Source organism: Danio rerio, chromosome 24, assembly GCF_049306965.1.
Source record: "Danio rerio strain Tuebingen ecotype United States chromosome 24, GRCz12tu, whole genome shotgun sequence".
In the NCBI taxonomy this organism is placed as follows: Eukaryota; Metazoa; Chordata; class Actinopteri; order Cypriniformes; family Danionidae; genus Danio; species Danio rerio.
In genome coordinates this window covers 40,305,001-40,328,530 of record NC_133199.1, presented here as the reverse complement: position 1 = coordinate 40,328,530, position 23,530 = coordinate 40,305,001, and the positions used below count along the sequence as shown (strand labels likewise).

The window sequence follows — 23,530 nt, the reverse complement described above, 5'->3', positions numbered from 1 at the left end:
TACACACAGTATATATATATATATATATATATATATATATATATATATATATATATATATATATATATATATACATACAGTTGAAGTCATAATTATTAGCCTCCTGTATATTTTTCCCCAATTTCTGTTTAACGGAAAAAATTTTTTTTTCAACACATTTCTAAACATAATAGTTTTAATAACTCATTTCATAACTGAATTATTTTATCCTTGCAATGATGACAGTAAATAATATTTGATATTATTATTATTATATTAGATATTTTTCAACACACTAGTTGTCACGATCATCCAGGCTTGTAGATCGCTAGGAATCATTCACTTTCACTTGCACTACAATCCCATCATGCACCTCACACACACCTGTTCCGGTTTTCCCTTGATTACACACAGCAGGGAGCTGCTAATGGACTGATTACAAGGACTATTTACACAGCATGCACACACTTCTGGGCTGAGTCTTGTTTACTATTATTGTACCATCACAAAGTTTTAATCCTGTCTAGTCATTCCTTTATTGGTCCTTGCCGGGTTTTTCCGTTATTGATTCTTTGTTGATTCTTTCCGTTATTGATTATGTATTGACCATTTGCCTGTTTTTGACTGCGATACTGCATTGTCAGCATCCTTACGTTACACTAGAATTCAACTTAAAGTGACATTTAAAGGTTAATTAAGTTAACTAGGCAAGTTAGAGTAATTAGGCAAGTTATTGTATAACAGTGGTTTGTTCTGTAGACAATCGAAAAAAATATTGCTTAAGGGGGCTAATAATATTGACTGCTTTTATTCTGGTTGAAATAAAACAAATCAGACATTCTCCAGAAGAAAAAAATTATAGGAAATACAGTGAAAAATTCCTTGTTAAACATCATTTGGGAAATATTTGGAAACAATTCCCAGGACGGCGAATAATGAGTCACATTACTGTAGATATTTACATACAGAAGTATAATACATTTATATTTTGAAATAAATGATACAAAACCAAAATCTTTCAAAAATATTCTGACCATTCGTGTAGACGCATTGATACCATGTCTTAAATATGAATGTAAATACATATTCATATTCAATAAATCAAGACCAACAGAACAGATGTATAATATGTACAAAAGTCTTGATGAGCGTCTCTCTCTGTGTGCAGATCTGAGAAATCAGCCGTACATCAGAGCAGACGGAGGACGAAGAAGCGCCAAGTGGAAACCAGCTCAACAACTAGCTGTGTCCACAGACATCTCTCTCTGAAACACACACACACACACACACACACACACACACACACACACACACACACACACACACACACAAACACGTATATGTGGTTTACGAGGACTCTCCATATGCAATAAGTATTTTATACTTTAAAAAGAGCTTGATATATTATATTTTAAATGTCAAAAGTACACATTACCATCATTTTAAGCATCTGAATTACGAGGACCAGGCTTCCCACTCTTTCATGGACACCTAATTCAAGGACTTTTTAAATCACTAATAATTTTAAATTGAGCAGCCTTAATTCACACCCAAAGCATATATAGTGCCACGAAAGTTAATATTTACATTTAAATGTCAGAGTAATGATGTTTTGAATGTGTCATTTTCACAAATGTAGACTGTATTAATGTTGACCGTCACCTTCTAAGTACTCCAATAAAATTAGTTAAATTCAGTATTGGTAATATTCAAATGCGGTTTCTGAAATATTGATCAAATGTGCATTATTTGTCATAGATCTTGTACAAGATTTCAATTTCATTTTCTTAGTTTTTGTTCAGTTTTTGAAAGCAGCACAGTACCGTTATTTAAATAACACCATACACTTTCAATTCAAGTACTTTCGAGGACCGGTGTTTGTTTTAGTTCTTTCCAGGCCTTGAAATTCAAGTACTTTCAAGCAACGCGGGAACCCTGGAGGACACAAGACACATCCTCAAAGTACAACTGGGTCATACCCACGTCATTCTACAACATCATGTCCTTGTAAACCACATAAACAAGTAGACACACACATACACTCTCACATACATAGTCTCACACACACAACACATCAGACCAGGCCAAAACAGTTTACAGTGAACAGGTAAACACACATGAAAATCAGTGAGCAAATACTGATCTTCACCTGAGAAAACTCTTTTACAGTCAATCTCCAGATTTCAGATTTCACCCCAAAACAAAAAAATGTACATTAAAATATGAAGTTATAACTTAACTTAAGCTGCTTTCACACACACTCTGGAAAATGCTCACTGGATCATAGTGTGTTCACACACACACACATCCTGTTAAAAACCTGTAAATGTACATGACGTTAATAACATTGACGAATGCATAAAAACATCAGCCTTCATCATACAGGAGGATAAACACATTTATATCAGAGAGATGTTCTCAGAGTGAACGGAGCTTTAGAAAATATTCATCTTAAAAAATGCTCTATATTTTTTAAATCAACAATCAAATATTTAAAACAGCAAAACTAATTTTAGGATGAAATACGGCATATTCTTTTGTTTTGTTTTTTTAAATAAAATTTCATTGACTGGAAGTGTTTACTGTACATTAATTCATGCATATATATATGCATATATATATATATATATATATATATATATATGCATATATATATATATATATATATATATATATGCATATATATATATATATATATATATATGCATATATATATATATATATATATATATATATATATATGCATATATATATATATATATATATATATATATATATACATATATATGCATATATATATATATATATATATATATATATATATATATGCATATATATATATATATATATATATATATATATATATATAGAAGTTACAGTAAACAGCACTTGGAGGCGCTCAAGCGCAAAACTGTCCATACGAGTGCACATTGAAGATGCCCAGAGGCGATGTGAACGTGGAGCTGCTTATTGCACTGGTGAACAATAATCATGTCTTCATGGCTAGAGCTGGAACTGTTACTTGAACCACCCATTACCACCCACTAACAACAAGAGTGTCAACTTTCTGTCTTCTTTAATGTTACAAGAGGGTGTTAGAAGCTTACAGTTGTGTAGCGCCATCTAACGTCAAGGAGTGATTTTGCATACTCTTCTGCTCGACGCCAGTGAAAATCGCTTGGGTTTGAATCTAGAAAAACATCTCGAAAAACGCTGATGATAAACGCAAATGAAAAGCATCCCGGTGTGTACAAACCTTAACTGTACATAAACTACTGAAAACTAGCCTTGTCTAATTTGTGTATATACCCTCAAAAAATGACGTTTACTGCTTGTTCAAACTACTTATTTAAAATGAGCTGAAACAACTCAATTCTTGAGTTTTTTGGTGGGACAACTAAAATATTTTCTGTTCAATCTACATAAATTTGTAAAAACTAATAAGTTAATTTAATTCCTTCATGTTGTCCGAACACAAATTAATTGTGTGGAACCCAGCATTTCTTTCCACATACAATTTTACACTGTAAAACTGTGTGTACTGTTTTACACTGTTCATAAATAAATAAAAAAAACTGCATGGTAAGACCGTCATAGAAGATATTCACTTTAATAATCACAAAAACAGCACAAGAACATTCAAAACCAACAGTCTCTTGCACATACGTACACAACCAGACGAGGGTTTCTCAACATTAAAACAACGTCTGCGTTAAAACATCTCCATATAGATAATATTTCTAGTGGTCAACACTGCATTCACACTGTAATCCTTATGTTATCACAAGAAAAACAAAAAAAATTTAACCTGGTCGAATTTTTTATGATGGACGAAAGTTTTGTAGGCATCAATAAGATTAACACAACGTGAAGTCAAATTTTTTTTTTAACATGTGAAAATTCCGAACGAAAACTTTGCATTCAGTGTGCTATAACCTTTACACTAGACATTTCCTCTAAAACCAGGCTGATCCCATGAGGAAACGTTACTATTTTATGTTTATGTAATTCTGACGAGTTCAGTCGTACGAAAATGTACGATTTTAAAAAGGAGGTGTGGAACCCAAGCATCATTGGGGCATGAGCAAATCGTACTGAATTGTACGATTGAGATGTACGTATGAATTCATACAAATTAGCCACTAAATCAAAGTTACTAATTGCCGTGAGATTGTGTTGGAAAAATGAGCACATACTATACATCTAACAAAGCCAAAAACTGTTTACAGTAAATATTTAAAGCTGTAAATAGTTTATGACAGACAAAAGTTTCATAGACATCAATCCGATAAACACAACATAAGGTTGAATTAATTTTTTTACATGTGAAAATTCCGATCGGAAATTTCACATTCAGTGTGCTATAACCTTTATACTAGACATTTCCTGTAAAACCAGGCTGATCTCACAAGGAAACATAACTTTTTTACATTTAGTCAGTTAAGCAGCTAATTCTGACGAGTTCAGTCATACGAAAATGTACGATTTTAAAAAGGAGGGGTGGAACCCAACGATATGAATTCATACAAATTAGCCACTAAATCAAAGTTACGAATTGCCGTGAGATCGTGTTGGAAAAATGAGCACATACTATACATCAAACAAAGCCAAAACTGTTTACAGTAAACATTTAAAGCTGTAAATTAGTACTAAACTAAATATTTATTTTGAATGAGACAAAACATTTTAAAAGTCTGTCATGAAAATATGTAAATACTTTTAATACTCTTGATAGTTTAATTTCTTTTATTCTTCAAACGATTAAGGCCCGTTCACACCGGGACGCTTTTTGCTTGCGTTTTTACATCTAGTTTAACGCCTCGTGACTAAATAAAGGGCGTCAATGTGATCGTGCACAATAACGTGCAAAACGCCAGATGTAAAAGTGTCATTTTTAAAGAAACGCCTCATGCTTGTTTTTTTGTTTTGATGCGCCACGTCAAAACTTTCTCCACCAATCAGGTTGACACTTTCGTTCACGTACACGGAGCTGCTGAAGTTACAGTAAACAGCACTTGGAGGCGCTCAAGCGCAAAACTGTCCATACGAGTGCACATTGAAGATGCCCAGAGGCGATGTGAACGTGGAGCTGCTTATTGCACTGGTGAACAATAATCATGTCTTCATGGCTAGAGCTGGAACTGTTACTTGAACCACCCATTACCACCCACTAACAACAAGAGTGTCAACTTTCTGTCTTCTTTAATGTTACAAGAGGGTGTTAGAAGCTTACAGTTGTGTAGCGCCATCTAACGTCAAGGAGTGATTTTGCATACTCTTCTGCTCGACGCCAGTGAAAATCGCTTGGGTTTGAATCTAGAAAAACATCTCGAAAAACGCTGATGATAAACGCAAATGAAAAGCATCCCGGTGTGTACAAACCTTAACTGTACATAAACTACTGAAAACTAGCCTTGTCTAATTTGTGTATATACCCTCAAAAAATGACGTTTACTGCTTGTTCAAACTACTTATTTAAAATGAGCTGAAACAACTCAATTCTTGAGTTTTTTGGTGGGACAACTAAAATATTTTCTGTTCAATCTACATAAATTTGTAAAAACTAATAAGTTAATTTAATTCCTTCATGTTGTCCGAACACAAATTAATTGTGTGGAACCCAGCATTTCTTTCCACATACAATTTTACACTGTAAAACTGTGTGTACTGTTTTACACTGTTCATAAATAAATAAAAAAAACTGCATGGTAAGACCGTCATAGAAGATATTCACTTTAATAATCACAAAAACAGCACAAGAACATTCAAAACCAACAGTCTCTTGCACATACGTACACAACCAGACGAGGGTTTCTCAACATTAAAACAACGTCTGCGTTAAAACATCTCCATATAGATAATATTTCTAGTGGTCAACACTGCATTCACACTGTAATCCTTATGTTATCACAAGAAGTTGCGGATAGTTTTATATATACATTCTAGATGTTGCATTAATGAAAAAATGGGCTCGTGTTTTTTTTATTATTATTATTACAGATCAGACAACAGTGAAAGGATCCGATTGACCCATCTACTCACACACAGCTATATTCATTAATAAAAAAGGCGTCTTTATGAATACAGAAATCCATCTATCTTACACTTGTAAACAGAACGTACAGAGAGAGGATTCTGCATGCACACTGTCACATGCACAGCTCTTTCAGTAGAAAACAAAAGCTTACAAAAAATACCCTAAATCAACATACTTTATGCATGATCGTACAGTTTATATACATGTACAGTACACAGTTCTTCTGTTCTTTTGAATATATGCATTTATATTTATATATATTATATATATTTATATTTTGGAGATGTATCATTGTGTAACACAGCATATGGTGCTTGAGTCTATTCTACTTCAGTTTAAGACTTGAAAATAAAGTTATGAGGTATGTTTGTGATTTACACAACCACCAAAACCAGACTAGAGCTGCTTGTTTTTGTATATCGGATCTATAAATACTGTCTTTTTATTTCGGGATGCACCGATATGGATTTATGAGTGATACCGATAACCGATATATAAGCCGATAAATATACATTTTTATGCATGAACAAAAAGTTCACTGTATGTGTTTGCCTTTTGTTTATGCAATCATGCAGAAAAATGTATATTTATCGACTAATATTTTGGTTATGCAAAAATTATATAGAACTGATCTCTGAACATTATTAATTAACTATTATTGTCTATGGCCAACTTTCTTTTATATAAATGAAATAAAATATAACCAAAATCAAAATATCAGTTAAATAAATAAAAAGTGGCACTTGACAAGCATGTGAAGTGGTTCAACCAGCGGAAATAATAAATAATTTATCGGCTTAAAGATATTGGTCTAATTTTATTATCGGATAACAATAACATTAAAAATAACATTGACAATAAATGCTCATTTTTTATGTTATCATAATCTGTTAATAAAATTAGGATAGTTGATTAATAAAGTTAAGAGATCAGTCCAAAGTTTTCTAATTGTAAAGTTTTAAAATAAAGTCTGTGTTACCGATAACCGACATTTTGGATAGCCGATATATTAGCCGATAATGAAAAAAGCTAAACACAATCATGTTCACTGTATGTGTTTGCCTGTTGTTTATGTGATAATGGAGAAAAATTTACAATTGTCAGCTAATATATCAGCTATTCAAAACTTATCGGTTATATTATCACTGATAATATTTTGAAACTTAAGAGAAGTTTGAACTGACCTCTGAACTTTATTAATCAATTATCTTAATTTTGTAATCAGATAACAAAAAATGGCATCGTTATTCAATAACAAAATTAGGCCAAATAAAGGCCAAAACTTTCTTTTATATAAACAATTTTTTTATTTTATATAAATAATTATTTACTGTCTGACGAAAAAAAAAAAACTATGAATAAAGTAACCAAGTAACTAAACATTAACCACAACCAAAATATCGGTAAAATAATTAAAACGTGCTGGGCAACAAACATGTGAAGTGGTTTAACTAGAGGAAATAATACATTAATTTATCGGCTTAAAGATATCGGCCAAATTTTGTTATCGGATAATAATGCTATTTTGAATGTTATTTGATAACAAAATTAAGACATTTGATTAATAAAGTTTAGAGATCAGTTCAAACCTTACTGAAGCTAAAGTTTTCAAATAAAATGAGCGATACCGATAGCCGATATGTTTTGGATAGCCGATATACTGTACTAGCAGATAAAAAAAGCTAAACACAATCATGTTGACTGTACGTGTTTGCCTTTTGTTAATGCAATCGTGCAGAAAAGTGTGAAAATTTTATATTTACATAATTGTCGTCTAATATATCGGCTAATCAAAACTTATCGGTTATCGGTATCACAGGATTTATTTTAAAACTTTAGTAACTAAACATTAAAAAAAATCTAAATATCAGTAAAATAATTAAAAAGTGCTGGGCAACTAGCATGTGAGGTGGTTTAACTAGAGAAATAATACATCATTTATCGGCTTAAAAATATTGGCCTTTATTGGATAGCAATGCTATTTTACTGTTATCTGATGATAGAATTAGGATATTTGATTAATAAAGTTCAGAGACCAGTTCAAGCTTTTCTGAAGTTAAAGTTTTAAAATAAAATCAGCGATACCAATAACAGATATATTTTAAACAGCCGATATATAAGCCGATAAATATACATTTTTTACAGTTTTCGGCATGATCACATAAATAAAAGGCAAACACATACAGTAGATATCGATACAGCGCATCCCTAATTTATATTTGTGAAAAATAGTGGCAGTGGGGCAGATCTATACAAACCCTTGGCATTCATTACTGTATATATGAATGAGATTATTGAGAAAACAGTCTCTATAATGCGTTCCAGAGACACAAAGTGCTTCACGCGTACATTAAAATGTGCTGTAAGTAACAAAATATATGCTTCTAAAACAAACACACAGACAACCGACTGAATTTGTACAGTATTTGAGCACAGGTTTCTTTCTTGGTGAGATCAGACGTGTACTTCATCTTAGCTTAGCAACAAATTCTGACCTTTTTTTAGTATAAAAATACAAAAGCTCATCTGGTATAAAATATCTAGCTTATAATTAATAAATATTTACCAAGTTGTTTTTGTCAGTCGCTCAAAGAGTTTTGCTATTGCACGTGTAGTTGTGCTAAAGATCTTTATTACGATTCAGATTAGTTAAACACAGTTTTATGATTTGCATTTATGATACTTTATAAAACTGAGCCAAATTACAGATCAGATTAAGGGTGAATCATCCGTCCAGAACATGATGCAGTTATATTTCATGACAAAATAATGAGAGAGAAATTAATTTTATTTTGTGTAAAGAAAATTCTACTTAGTTTGTGTAGTTATGTTTTATTGTCAATATATATATATATATATATATATATATATATATATATATATATATATATATATATATATATATATATATATATATATATATATATATATTATAATAAATAAGTATTAATTAAATTAATTTTGGGGCATTTTTCCATCAAATCTCCACTAAAAGTAATGAAAAAAGATTTATGAGAATAAATATTAAATTTTTTAAATACTTTAAGTATTTCCAAAATGATTAAGCTTTTTATTATTGTTGCAGTTTTATTATTATTATTATTTTTATCATCACATTTTCATAATTATTTAAAAAGCTTCCCTCCTAATACTAAATTATATATTATTATATTATTATCATTATTTTAATCCAATAAATATAAACATAAAACCTCTTAACAGTCCTAAAAAGAAGCTTTCTGGACATTAAATGTGTTTTCCTTCTCAATTTGTCGTGTGAAATATCTTCAGGCCATGTTTGAGATTCACCCTTCAAGGCACAGTTCACCCAAAACTGAAAAATCTGTCATCATTTACTTAACCTCCACGTTGAACACAAAAGAAGATATTCTGAAGAATGTTCAAACCATGGAAGTCAATGATTCCGATTTACACAACGTCATGTTAATGTTAATATTAGATGTTAATATTAGGTTAGATTTAGGCTGTGATGTCGGGTGACCAAATATCAATTAATAAAATCACGTTATGTCCAATAACAATGTCAAATTACGCTGATATTTGGTTGTACGTGTTGGTAAGTGACCAAAATCCAATGTCGAACCAACATCTTAAATCAACATCAAATCACTGACATTTATTTGTCAGGTCTGGCAACCAAAATCCAACTTCTGATAGACGTCATAGTGGTAACGTCCACACAACATCAAGCTGTAACATCATTAGGCGTTGATAATTGGTTGTTTTTAGGTTGCGTTGGTAAGTGTCCAAAATCCAACGTCGAGTCAACATCTTAAACCATAGTCTAATTATTGTATTGACGTCTTACACTGACATTTATTCATCAGGTATTATAACAAAAATCCAACTTCTGATAGACATCTAGTGATAACGTCCACAAAATATCAAGCTGTAACATCATTAGGCGTTGATATTTGGTTGTGTTTAGGTTGCGTTTGTGTCCAGAATCCAACAGAGCCAACATCTAATCATTGTTTTGATGTCAAATATTGGCATTTATTTGTCAGGTATGGCAACCAAAATCCAACTTCTGAAAGACGTCAGTGATAAATTCCACACATTGTCAAACTGTAACTTCATTAGGCGTTGATATTTAGCTGTTTTTAGGTTGGGTTGGTAAGTGACCAAAATACAACGTCGAGCCAATGTCGAATCATTGCATTGATGTCATATACTGACATTTATTCGTCAGGTCTGGCAACCAAAATCCAACATCTGATAGAAGTCATAGTAGTAACGTCCACACAACATCAAGCTGTAACATTATTACAAGTTGATATTTGGTTGTTTTTAGGTTGTGTTTGTGTCCAAAATACAACGTCAAGCCAATGTCGAATCATTGCATTGATGTCATATACTGACATTTATTCGTCAGGTATGGCAACCAAAATCCAACATCTGATAGACGTCAGTGATAAATTCCACACATTGTCAAGCTGCAACATCATTAGGTGTTGATAATTGGTTGTTTTTAGGTTGCGTGGATGACCAAAATCTAATATCTGATAGACGTCATAGTGGTAACGTCCACACATTGTCAAGCTGTAACTTCATTAGGCGTTGATATTTAGCTGTTTTTAGGTTGGGTTGGTAAGTGACCAAAATACAACGCCGAGCCAATGTCGAATCATTGCATTGATGTCAAATACTGACATTTATTCGTCAGGTCTGGCAACCAAAATCCAACATCTGATAGAAGTCATAGTAGTAACGTCCACACAACATCAAGCTGTAACATCATTACAAGTTGATATTTGGTTGTTTTTAGGTTGCGTTGGTAAATGACCAAAATCCAACGTCAACCTAACATCTTAAACCAACGTCTAACCATTGTATCGACGTCATATACTGACATTTATTCGTCAGGTATGGCAACCAAAATCCAACATCAACATCACACGACGTCCTGTTCCTGTTGGGTCATAAAGCTTTGGAACTAACTGAAGGAGCGTAAATAGTCATGTTTGGGTGAACTGTCCCTTAAATTTTACAATTATCAGTACATTTATATTACCAAAAATTAGTTTAGTGATATATATTCACAGATTGTAATTGCAGTTTCATTTACAACATAGTTACCGTACATATATTTCGTTTACACACACACTTGCTCTTATTTGAGAGCATTCTTCTTTATTTAATAGTAATCCTGCAGTGAGTCTCGTACCTGTGCTCAGCTCTTCAGATCTGCAAGTTGTGCTTGTCTTATCATCATATCGTCTGTGGCTCATCCAGACCTCCACGCTTCACCTTAGACAGGATCAGATCTCAGGGTGAAAGGAGGGCATGAAGGACCATTTAGGGCACAATTTGGGCTGATAGTCGACATGCCGGTACAAAAAAATAAAAAAAGTATTAACTGGCAACACTGGGACAGTCTGAGGCCTAAAAGGAAAATGAGGTTTGACAGGAATATAAATCTCATCCTTTGTAAAAAATAAATAAATAAATAAAATTTTGCGCACATACTTTTCAAGTCGAGTGTTTAACTCAATTTGAGTGTTTTCATGATTACCCGTTTGGCATGGAAAGCATGGTATTGTTTTGTTTTTGGTTAGAATTAACATTTTAAATCGTCATTATAAGTAAAAACATGACTGATTATCGCTCTGTAAATTTTCATCAAATTTTATGAAGCAGCTTGATGCAAAAGTATTAAAAACAAAACCTGCCGGAACTACATTAGCTGTGCCTAATAACGGTACACATTAGAATGTTCATCAGCCAATCAGAATCAAGCATTCCTGCAGTATAACTGATAGTATTAGATACAATAGGCTGGATATAAGAAGAGGAGGTCAGGAAAGGATGGACTGGGAGTAAAATACAAGCGAGTTTGGACAGGTGAGTGGATAGGAAGAAGAGAAAAGAAAGAAATGATCAGAACATTGTCATTTCCAGTGCAATCTTCCTGGCTTTGCGATTTTCCTCGCTTAGCTGTATATATAACGGCCACAAGGAGGCAGTGTTTGCTCAGGCTTACTCGGTGAAGTCTAGAAGGGATACAGCTGCGGCATATTGCATCATTTTTGTAATGCTGCAACAATGATGAGTATTTTTACATTACTGTGCATTAATAAAATACAGTTTAATGGGTAATTTAATAAACACTTGGCATAATTACTGTTTATGCAGTACTGTGATGATTGGGTTTAGGATTGGGGTGGAGGTAGAGGTTAATAAAATACAATTTAATGGGTTATTTAATAAATTAAGTAAATAATTCATGTTCTGGCCGCAGCTGTATCCCTTCTAGCAACACATTGAAAGATCATTTACGAATAAAGTAACTTAGTTTTAAATAGATTTTCAGGGTTTTATATTTTCAGGTTTAAGTTTGTATGTTTTAAAAAATATATATATAAAATACAAGCTATAATATTAGATATGGAAGATTATAAATACTATTTTCGAAATTAACTGGAAACAAGTGTAATAAATTACTGAAATAAATAAATAAAATCTAAATTTAACTAATAGAAAATTACATAAATGAACTAAAATTAAAATATAAAGAGAAAATATAACTTTTTAAAATATAAATTATTAAATAAATATAAATTCTGAGTAAATGCTCAATAAAAATAAAACAACAGCGAGTGTGCTCAGAAAACAGGCACATCATCTGATATTGCATTAATATTCAGATTTTAAAATGATTATGGTGAAGGTCAGAGAGATAAAGTACACCACCAATCGAGGAAGAGCCAAATTCACAGCAGGAGAAACTGATCTGAATTTACCCGCCTGCTGAGGATGAGATGAGCAGAAAGCAGCATCATTTTCACAGCTGATATCACTTTACTTTGAAATGTTTCATTCGTTTTTATCTGTATTATCCATCAAGCTGTTTCTGTGCTGGAAAGCCCCGCCCACAGCGAAAGCTCATTGGTTGAAAGTTACATTCCAACTCTATGTGATGCATTAGTGCCCGCCCACTTCTTCAGTCAGATTTGTTACTGGAATATTACTCTATAATATTAGTTTTTAATGCTTTAGAGCAAATATTTGTGTATGAATCCTGCAGGGTGTAATGAAGACTACAACTCCAATGATTCCACACTAAGTCACAGCGTCATCAAACTATGCCTTTGTTTGTTGTGAATACGCACCCCCTAGTGGCGAAATATACACTCTGTGCTTTTAACTGTGCAATATGTAGGATTGCAATCCAAATCCAAAATATTCTAGGGTTTTTTCACCCCTCACGATAACTGGATGCACACAGAGGTTGCCAGATATTTTGCTTTCTATAACCTGTCCACTTTCAGTTTAGCCAATTTTATTTCGGCACCCTGGGTTGCCTTGACGGAAAAGAGCATATTTAATTAAATTTTTGACAACCTGCGTATGCATCTAGTCTTTGGCTGAGGTAAAAAAAAAAATCAACAGCCAAAGACTAGATGAAATCTGAAATATTTTGATTTTAGATTGCAATCCGACATGCTGCACCTTTAAAGGCACAGTGTGTACTTTTCGCCACTAGAGGATGTGTATTCACAACAAACCAAAGCATAGCTTGTTGTGGAATCTATGCTTCACAACTTCCATGATTCCACACTCAGTCACAGCATCATCAAACTACTCCTTTATTTGTAATGAATACACGCCCCCCTAGTGGCAAAAATCACACATTGTTGCTTTAAAGGTGCAGTAGGATGTAATGAAGACCACAACTCTCATGATTCCACACTCAGTCACAGCACTATCAAAAAATGCCTTCGTTGTGAATACACACCCTCTAGTGGTGAAAATTGCACACTGCGACTTTAAAGGTGCAATATGTAGAATTGCAATTCAAAATATTAGAGGGATTTTTTTCACCCCAGCCAATGACTAGATGGACACGCAGGTTGCCAGATGGACTGAACTTAAATACAGGCTGCTTTCATGACTGAAATGAAATAGTCGTTTTCTGTCAAGGCAACCCGTGGTGCTAAATATATATGGCTAAACTGGCAGTGGGAAGGTTACAGAGACCAAAACATAGATGCACGCACAGGTTGCCAGATTAATTGAAATTAAATACAGGTTGCTTTCATGACTGAAATTAAATATGCTGTTTTCCACCAAGGCAACCCGAGGTGCTAAAATATAATTGGCTAAACTGGCAGCGGGCAGGTTATAGAGCCCAAAACAAAGAGAAATTCCAACAAAGAATGCAAATTTTTAAAGGAGAATAGTTGACTTTAGCAAAGGAGTCCTGTAGGATGTAATGAAAACCACAACTTCCACACTCAGTCACAGCGTCATCAAACTACTCCTTTGTTTATGGTGAATGCGTGCCCTCTGGTGGCGAAAATGACACACTGTCCCTTTAAAGGTGCAATATGTAGGATTGCAATCCAAAATCTAAATATTAAAGGGTTTTGTCACCCCAGCCAATGACTAGATGCACACGCAGGTTGCCAGATTGACTGAAATAAATACAGGCTGCTTTCATGACTAACATTAAAAGGTTTTTTTTCCTTCAAGGCAACTCGCTGTGCTTAATTTTTATTGGCTAAAATGGCAGTGGGTAGGTTATAGAGACCAAAACAACAAGAATTTTGACATTTTTTATGTCATTTTTTTTAAAGCAGTATAACTGACTTTAACATTGTTTTTTTTTTTTTTAGATAAACAACTATGTTCACTTAGCAGGTTTCTTAAATATCAGCAAAATAGAGAAGTCAAAAATGATTTGCCAGAGCAGCTGCAATACACCTAAAGCACTTGTTAACTAGTGCGCTAAGCTCAGGACTATTCGAAAATCATGCTGAATAATGTTTCCACACCGCTGCTCTCTACAGCACTCAGTTTGTTTAAGGGCACTGAGTGAACGCAGCGCCGAGAGCGTCTCTATAAGCAGAGCCAGCATGACTCCATTCCCCTTATTAAACATCTACAGCGAAGTCCTCCAAGACACACCACTGACACACAGGCCCGCAAAATACACACAAACAGTCACAGTCTGAATATTTCTTGGCACACAAAGCCAACAAGTTGACCTTTGAAGAACAAATAATCCCTTCAAACGCTGAATCTTCGCAAGCCTTCTGTGTTTGCCCTCTTTGAGCCAAAATGGCCAACGGAGCGAACGTCCACACAGTCTGCCGTCCCATTCATGGCACAGACCTCACATTAAAACCTGAGCGCGGGCTTTCTTTCCGGCCTCGTGCACTTTCGTGCCAAATTAGCCAGATCTTTGCCCGGGAACAAAGCCGGGGTTGTTGAGCTTTGACTGAGAGCTGTGTGCTGTTGATGCTCACTGATCTGCTGTCAGTGCTAATCAAGGCTCACAGTCAGAGGAAGATTAGAGGGTATTACAAGCAAACCAATGTGTACACAGCCTTCACAGGACAAACCGACTCTTGTACTGTTGCTTTCTTTCGCAGAGCTTTAAATCACTCGCTAGCTGCTAAAAACAAACATTTAGCAAACATATCTAGTCTAACGTTAATACACCAAGTGCTAGTACGTACAAACATAACACAGTGGTTTAAGTAAGGGATAATGTACATCCAGCCGGTTGCTATTAAAGATAGACCCTGGAAAACTTGATTCTGATTAGTCAGTCACGACATTCCAACATATGTTACTCCAAGATAACAACTGCTGAAACGAATAACACAGGCTCATAATGCCTTACATTTATATAGTGATTTTTTTAGACACTCAAAGCGATTTACACAATCTCCGCATCCACCATTAGTGTACAGACACCACATGGATGACACAACGGCAGCCATATTGCAACAGACCGCACACCACACACCACCTGATTGTTGAAGAGGAGACAGAGTCATGATATAGAGATGGTTAGGAGGTCATGATGGACAGAGGCCAGTGGGCAAATTTGGCCAGAATGACGGGGTTAAACCTTTTGAAGGACATCCTGGGATTTTTAATGACCAAAGAGATTCAGGACCTCGGTTTAACGTCTCATCTGAAAGACAGCGCTCACCCATCAATATACTGGGACGCTGATCAATTGGAAAAGAGGCGGAAGTTAGATTTTTCCCATGAATCATGTGTTGATTGCATCCCAATCATCACAAATACTGCAGATGACCTACTGGAACCCGCATGGACCCACGATTCTCACAGAAATCAGTCAAGTTTGGTAAAGGAAACGTCATGGTTTGGGGTTACATTCAGTATGGGGCTGTGCGAGAGATCTGCAGAGTGGATGGCAACATCAACAGCCTGAGGTATCAAGACATTTGTGCTGCCCATTACATTACAAACCACAGGAGAGGGCAAATACTTCAGCAGGATCGCGCTCCTCCTCATACTTCAGCCTCCACATCAAAACTCCTGAGAGCAAAGAAGGTCAAAATGCTCCAGGATTGGCCAGCCCAGTCACCAGACATGAACATTATTGAGCATGTCTCGGGTAAGATGAAGGAGGAGGCATTGAAGATGAATCCAAAGAGTCTTGATGAACTCTGGGAGTCCTGCAGGAAGGCTTTCTTTGTCATTCCAGATGACTTTATTAATCAGTGATTTGAGTCATTGCAGACAGCAAGCTGAACTGCCGCTCTAGGCAAAGGACGCCCTCAAACACGCCGCCCTCAAACCTAAAGTAAAACCGGGATGGGGGGGAGGGTTGTTCTCTATTCTGCCGCACTAGACGTGGACATAACTGAGGGTGCGGGTGGTGAGGGTAGTGTCACGGACGCCGCTCTCTCTATTCTGCCACTCTAGACGCGGATATAACTGAGGCGAGGGTGGCGAGGGTAGTTTAGGGGACGCCGCCCCGAGGCGCAGGTGGCGAGGGTAGTTTAGGGGACGCCGCCCTCTCTATTCTGCCACACTAGACGCGGATATAATTGTGGCCGCGGGTGGCGAAGGTAGTTTTGGGGACGCCGCTCTCTCTATTCTGCCACCCTAGACACGGATGAGGGCGCGGGTGGCGAGGGTAGTTTCGGGGACGCCACTCTCTCTATTCTGCCACACTAGACGCGGATGAAGGCACGGGTAGTTTCGGGGACGCCACTCTCTTCTGCCACACTAGACGCGGATGAGGGCGCGGGTAGTTTCGGGGACGCCGCCCTCTCTATTCTGCCACCCTAGACGTGGATGAGGGCGTGGGTGGCGAGGGTAGTGTCGGGGACGCCGCTCTCTCTATTCTGCCACCCTAGACGCGGATGAGGGCGCGGGTGGCGAGGGTAGTTTTGGGGACGCCACTCTCTCTATTCTGCCACACTAGACGCGGATGAGGGCACGGGTAGTTTCGGGGACGCCACTCTCTTCTGCCACACTAGACGCGGATGAGGGCGCGGGTAGTTTCGGGGACGCCGCCCTCTCTATTCTGCCACCCTAGACGTGGATGAGGGCGTGGGTGGCGAGGGTAGTGTCGGTGACGCCGCTCTCTCTATTCTGCCACCCTAGACGCGGATGAGGGCGCGGGTGGCGAGGGTAGTTTCGGGGACGCCACCCTCTCTATTCTGCCACCCTAGACGCGGATGAGGGTGCGGGTGGCGAGGGTAGTTTCGGGGACGCCACTCTCTCTATTCTGCCACCCTAGACGCGGATGAGGGCGCGGGTGGCGAGGGTAGTTTCCGGGACGCCGCCCTTTCTATTCTGCCGCCCTAGACACGGATATAACTGAGGCGAGGGTTGCGAGGATAGTTTAGGGGACGCCGCCCCGAGGCGCAGGTGGCGAGGGTAGTTTAGGGGACGCCGCCCTCTCTATTCTGCCACACTAGACGCGGATATAATTGTGGGCGTGGGTGGCGAGGGTAGTTTTGGGGACGCCGCTCTCTCTATTCTGCCACCCTAGACATGGATGAGGGCGCGGGTGGCGAGGGTAGTTTCGGGGACGCCACTATCTCTATTCTGCCACCCTAGATGCGGATGAGGGCGCGGGTGGCGAGGGTAGTTTCGGGGACGCCACTCTCTCTATTCTGCCACCCTAGATGCGGATGAGGGCGCGGGTGGTGAGGGTAGTTTCGGGGACGCCACTCTCTCTATTCTGCCACCCTAGACGCAGATGAGGGCGTGGGTGGCGAGGGTAGTTTCCGGGACACCGCCCTCTCTATTCTGCCGCCCTAGGCGGCCGCCTAGGTCGCCTCTATGGACGCGCCGGCTCCAATTGTAGAGATGTGTGGATGCAGTCCTCCAAGCTCATAATTGAGTCAGACACAATATTCATTCTGTTTCCACTGCAGCATGACTTTATATTCTATACTGGACATTATTTCTGTTCAGTGACTTCAGACTTGCCTAAGCAAGGTCAGACCTTACTGTCCTAATTTAATCCTTCAAAATTAAGGTATGATCATATTTTATTGTGGCAAAATAACCATAATTTAGAGGCCTTTGCCTTTCATATAAGCCACTTCTGACACCAAATGATCAACTAGAAGTCAAGTTATTATATGTTGTTGCTTAAACTTGAATAGGTGACAAGACTTTTATCAGATAGTGTGCATTTCACAGATTCAGGTAATACTGAAACAATATACTCATTCTGACCTGTACTTAAAATATACTAGATTTAATCATTTTTTATTTGATTAAAAATGTAACCAAAGCATTTAAATGTCAATTAATGGGTATTTAAAATAATTAATCCTTGAATATACCATCAAAATAGTGTAGTACTTCACTATATTTAAAGTATGATTACACTTAATGACATGTGAACGGATGTCTTTTGTAAATCATGACCTTGCTTTATCTTTAAGCTCTATACAGAAACTGATGCTAAACAAACAATGCACCGAGTACACTGTGCACAGTATGCAAATCTGGATTTAAGTACATTTGCATGCCATTACGCAATGTGCTCGTCTTGACTAATCTTGTCTTGAATGAGATTGTGGTTCACTTTCAAGTCTAGTCAGCATACAGTATTAGATTTATGCCTCCAGCGGACACTTTATCCATGCAAGATATGCATTTTTCATCAGTTCATGCATTGCCTGAGCATCAAACACATGACCTTGCTGTTTGAGCTACATGAATGCAGTCTGCATGCTAGCGTCTCATTCACAACATACTGTAAACCTTCCTGCTCTTTAGGTGTATTTAATCGAAGCAAGCGAGCAGCGTCAGATTAAATGTGTGGAGCGCAGGGCAGGTGTATCAGACGCTGCGGAGAGAAGCTGCTTGCCTCATTTCATGCTTGTCTGTTTAATCCGCTCAGTGCCTTGGAAACATCTCTCAGTGACGGCTTTTCCTGACAATCACACACGGACAGGACTCGATCCAGCCTCCCACAGTTAAATCACAGTGTCTCAAACTGTGGGTGGAAGATTCACTCTCCCTAAACCCCACCTTAATGAGAGTCTACTCTATCCCTATTGGTCAGATGCTTGTACTCTGCTGTGATTGGTCTACTTTGCATTGACTGGTCAAATGGTTTTACTCTGCTCTGATTGATCAGATGGTTCTATTTGGCTCTGATTGGTCAGAAAGTTCTACTCTGCTCTGATTGATCAGATGGTTCTATTTGGCTCTGATTGGTCAGAAAGTTCTACTCTGCTCTGATTGGTCAGATGGTTCTACTCTGCTCTGATTGTTTACTCTGCTTTAATTGGTCCGATGGTTTTACTCTGCTCTGATTGGTCAGATGGTTCTACTCTGCTCTGATTTGTTTACTCTCTACTCTTCTCTGACCAGTGTTCTGATTGGTCAGTATACTCTGCTCTGATTTGTTTACTCTCTACTCTGCTCTGACCAGTGTTCTGATTGGTCAGTATACTCTGCTCTGATTGGTTTATTCTGATTGGTCAGATGGTTCTACTCTGTTTTAATTGGTCAGACGGTTATACTCTGCTCTCATTGGTTTACTCTGTACTGAATGGTCAGATGGCTCTGCTCTGATTGGTTAACTCTACTCTTCTCTGATCGTTGTTCTGATTGGTCAGACAGTTATTCTCTGCTCTGATTGGTCAGATGATTCTACTCTGCTCTGATTGGTCAGAAAGCTCTACCTTGTTCTGTTCTGACTGGTCGGACGGTTCTACTCTGCTCTGAATGGTTTACTCTGTTCTGATTGGTCAGACGGTTCTACTCTGCTCTGATTGGCCAGAGGCTCTACTCTACTCTCATAGGTTTATTTTGTACTGACTGGTCAGATGGTTCTACTCTGCTCTGATTCGTTTACTCTGTTCTGATTGGTCAGACGGTTCTACTCTGCTCTGATTCGTTTACTTTGTTCTGATTGGTCAGACAGTTATACTTTGCTCTTATTGGCTTATTCTGATTGGTCAGATGACTACTCTGTTTTGACTGGTCAGACGGTTCTACTCTGCTCTGATTGGTCGAAGGTTCTACTCTGCTTTAATTGGTTTACTCTGTACTGATTGGTCAGGTGGCTCTGCTCTAATCTGATTGGTCAGAAGGTTCAAATGTGCTCTGATTGGTTTACTTTGTTCTGATTGGTCAGACAGTTGTTCTTTGGTCTGATTGGTTTGCTTTCTTCTGATTGGTCAGACGGTTCTATTCTGCTCTGATTGGTCTGGTCTGCTTTCAATGGTAAGATGCCCCAGTCTGTTGTGATTTTAGACAGAAATGCACATTACTACAACTGAATTTCAGCCCTGTGTGTACACACACACACATATTATATATATATATATATATATATATATATATATATATATATATATATATATATATATATATATATATATATATATATATATATATATATATATATATATATATATATATTACCGTTCAGATCAGTAGAGGAAGAGCTGATTTTCAGATGTGGTAATGGATGTTTGGTTTAGTCCAATCACAGCAATTTGACCAATCAGAGCAGAGAAGAGCCATCTATATATATATATAAAACTTGGTATGCATTATTATTGGTCTACTTTGCTCTGATTGGTCAGATGGCTCTTCTCTGCTCTGATTGGTCAAATTGCTGTGATTGGACTAAACCAAACATCCATTACCACATCTGAAAATCAGCTCTTCCTCTACTCATCTGAACGGTAATGATGGCATCGGTTGAACTGCTTCAATTCAAGAACAAATCCTCATTCACAGTGGATTTGCTTTTACAGCACAGGAAACAGCCTATTCTCATGTTGGCAACACAAATCAAACTCTTTCAGGCCTCAGATACAACCAGTGTCTGACTGTCAAAATAGACAGTTTGCAGCCAGCCAATGAAGACCATAGTCTGGCATGTAAATTTTTTACAAACGTATGTAAGCTTATGCAAGAAGCTGGAGATTCAGCTCATATTCAGCCATTATTTGGAGGCGACAACCAGATTTGAAACGCCACAGACGTTTTACAGTACATTCAGAAACATAAAAGAGATGTTGATTTCTGCCAAACAAAGATGAACTAAATTCTTAATATGCAAGCCAACGTTCATGTTAACATATCCTACAGTAGATCCAGGCTGGCCAAAACCCAACATGATCAAAGCACACGTCTCATCTCCAATTCCATCTCTTTTCCGACCGATCTTTCAAAAGCTTTGACACGTTAAAGCATCACAGTGACATTGTCAGAAAGTATCTGGGTCGCGTACTGCATTTCACCTTGACCTGTCCTGTCATACGTACAGCACAAAAGGGCTCTTGGACTGGAGCTGACAGCTTGAGTTCTCGTCAGAAAGCAGCGCTTCAGAGCGTATAGCTACTTAAAGGATTGTAGACAAAGAGTGAAAGATCAAAAGGAGAACTCAAAGATGGCACAAGGACAGGGACTGCAATTTGCTCAATTACTTGGCATCATTACAGCTTCATTGGCACCGCTGAGATGCCACTGAGAGCATTTGAGGACATTAAGGCTAGAAAAAATATTCTCCGCAAGTACTGAAGTCAGTTTGAGGTCACTTGATGCTATTTTATTCAGCACAAATAAAAATGCATCTCCAAAAAATATTATGCAAATCAGAATATTAGGTCCCACTTTCCATTAAGTGGCCTTAACTACTATGTACTCGCATCAGAAAATAAAAGCAATGTATTTACTGTGTTCACAGGGTTTCTGCAGATATCACAATGTCAAATTTAAGACTTTTAAAGACCTTTTAAAGACTATTAAGTATTAAATTTAAGACCTACATCACAATTTCAAAAAGGCGCGAGAAAATGCAAAAATCCAAAAATTTGTAAAATAAAATTATTTAAATTGAACAGAACTGAAAACAGGTTAGATGCACTTTATCGTTTTTACTCCAAGATGTCAACAAGACGCACGCATCGAACTGACATCGCAACATTTACATAAATGACAGCTCCAACCTGAAAAAAACACGTAGTGGTAAGTGGCAAAATTATCCATATTTTTAGACCTTATAATTGGTAACTATGGGACAGCTAAAGAAACTGCTGTTTAATGGAATAACTGATTAGCCCTGCACACATTAGTCACTTAACCATTAAAAATATAACATTTAAACATTATATTTACCATACAATTGCTTTAACAAAAAGATATTATCAACACATTTCTATAGTTTTAAGAAGATAAGAATAAGAATAGTAAGATCTCCAGAAAAAATATAGAAAATACAATTAAAATGTATGTATATATATATATATAATCTTCTTCTTTGGCCTTAGTCCCGTATGGTTGCAGGGTTGGCTCTTTGGAACAAGTACTCCATTTAGACTTGTCCATGTGATAACGACTTTTTTTACACATTCCAGCCGGCCTGTCACACTCATACACTATGGACAATTTAGCCTACCCAATTCACCTGCAGCATGTCTTTGGACTGTGGGGGAAAGCGGAGTACCCGAAGGAAACCCACGCGAATGCAAGGAGAACATGCAAACTCCACAAAGAAATGCCAACTGAGCCTTGGCAACTGAACCAGTGACCTTCTTGCTGTGAGGCGAAAGCACTACTTACTGCACCACTGCTTCGTCTATATATACACACACACACACACACACACACAAACACACACACACATATATACATATATATACATATACATATATATATATATATCATATATTTTTTAACTCTTACTTGAGTAACTTTTAAGTTTTACACTTTTATTTGAGTAAAAATTTCACAAGTACTTTTTTTTACTTGAGTATAGATTTTAGATACTCTACCCACCTCTGCTTATATTGCAAATTTTTGTTCCTAAAAATCATCAAAACTGAGAAGTAAAGAGTGTTTGTTCAGCTGTTTTCAACCATTCATCAGAATTTAATCGCGATAAATTTTTGCCCAGCACTAATTATAAGTGGACCTTGCAGAACAGTACAAATAAATAAATAAATAAATAAACAAAAAACAAGCTAGCCCATGACCCCATTAAATTTAAAAAATATTTCACATATTTAATTTATTATTTTGATTCAAATAACTGCTTTGTTTGTTGAGCACGGACCTCAAAAATAGTTTTTGAATGCTTGATTTTGCATCTTGTAACCACCTCTATGTACTTGCGTAGCATATATTTCCGCAATTAATGTCCAATAATATTCCCCAAATTTCAAAGCAACATCAACCCACAAACAAGGAGAGAGAGAGAGAGAGAGAGAGAGAGAGAGAGAACATTAAGCAATTAAA

At 36.9% G+C, this 23,530-nt stretch overlaps 2 protein-coding genes across 27 annotated transcripts in view; one reads left to right on the top strand and one right to left on the bottom strand.

Moving 5' to 3' along the window:
• The window catches only part of fmnl1b (formin-like 1b), a 53,843-nt gene extending 51,289 nt beyond the window's left edge, over positions 1-2,554 (top strand). For all 3 annotated transcript variants that reach the window (XM_073941076.1, XM_009297615.5, XM_073941077.1), the window contains one exon: positions 1,148-2,554. In XM_073941076.1, the coding sequence (XP_073797177.1) occupies positions 1,148-1,248 (101 nt within the window). In that variant the 3' untranslated portion in view covers positions 1,249-2,554. The remainder of the gene's footprint in view (positions 1-1,147) is intronic.
• Positions 1-23,530, bottom strand: part of srcin1b (SRC kinase signaling inhibitor 1b) — a 133,522-nt gene that overhangs the window by 3,824 nt on the left and 106,168 nt on the right. For 4 of the 24 annotated variants that reach the window (XM_068217109.2, XM_073940536.1, XM_073940544.1 and 1 more), the window contains one exon: positions 9,508-11,287. The exons of 1 other annotated variant lie outside the window; for it this stretch is intronic. In XM_068217109.2, coding sequence (XP_068073210.2) covers positions 11,249-11,287 — 39 coding nt within the window. In that variant the 3' untranslated portion in view covers positions 9,508-11,248. Of the gene's footprint in view, positions 1-770; positions 1,245-9,507; positions 11,353-23,143 lie in introns of those variants that run through there. 19 more of the 24 variants (XM_073940535.1, XM_073940543.1, XM_068217110.2 and 16 more) reach the window with 12 other exon arrangements.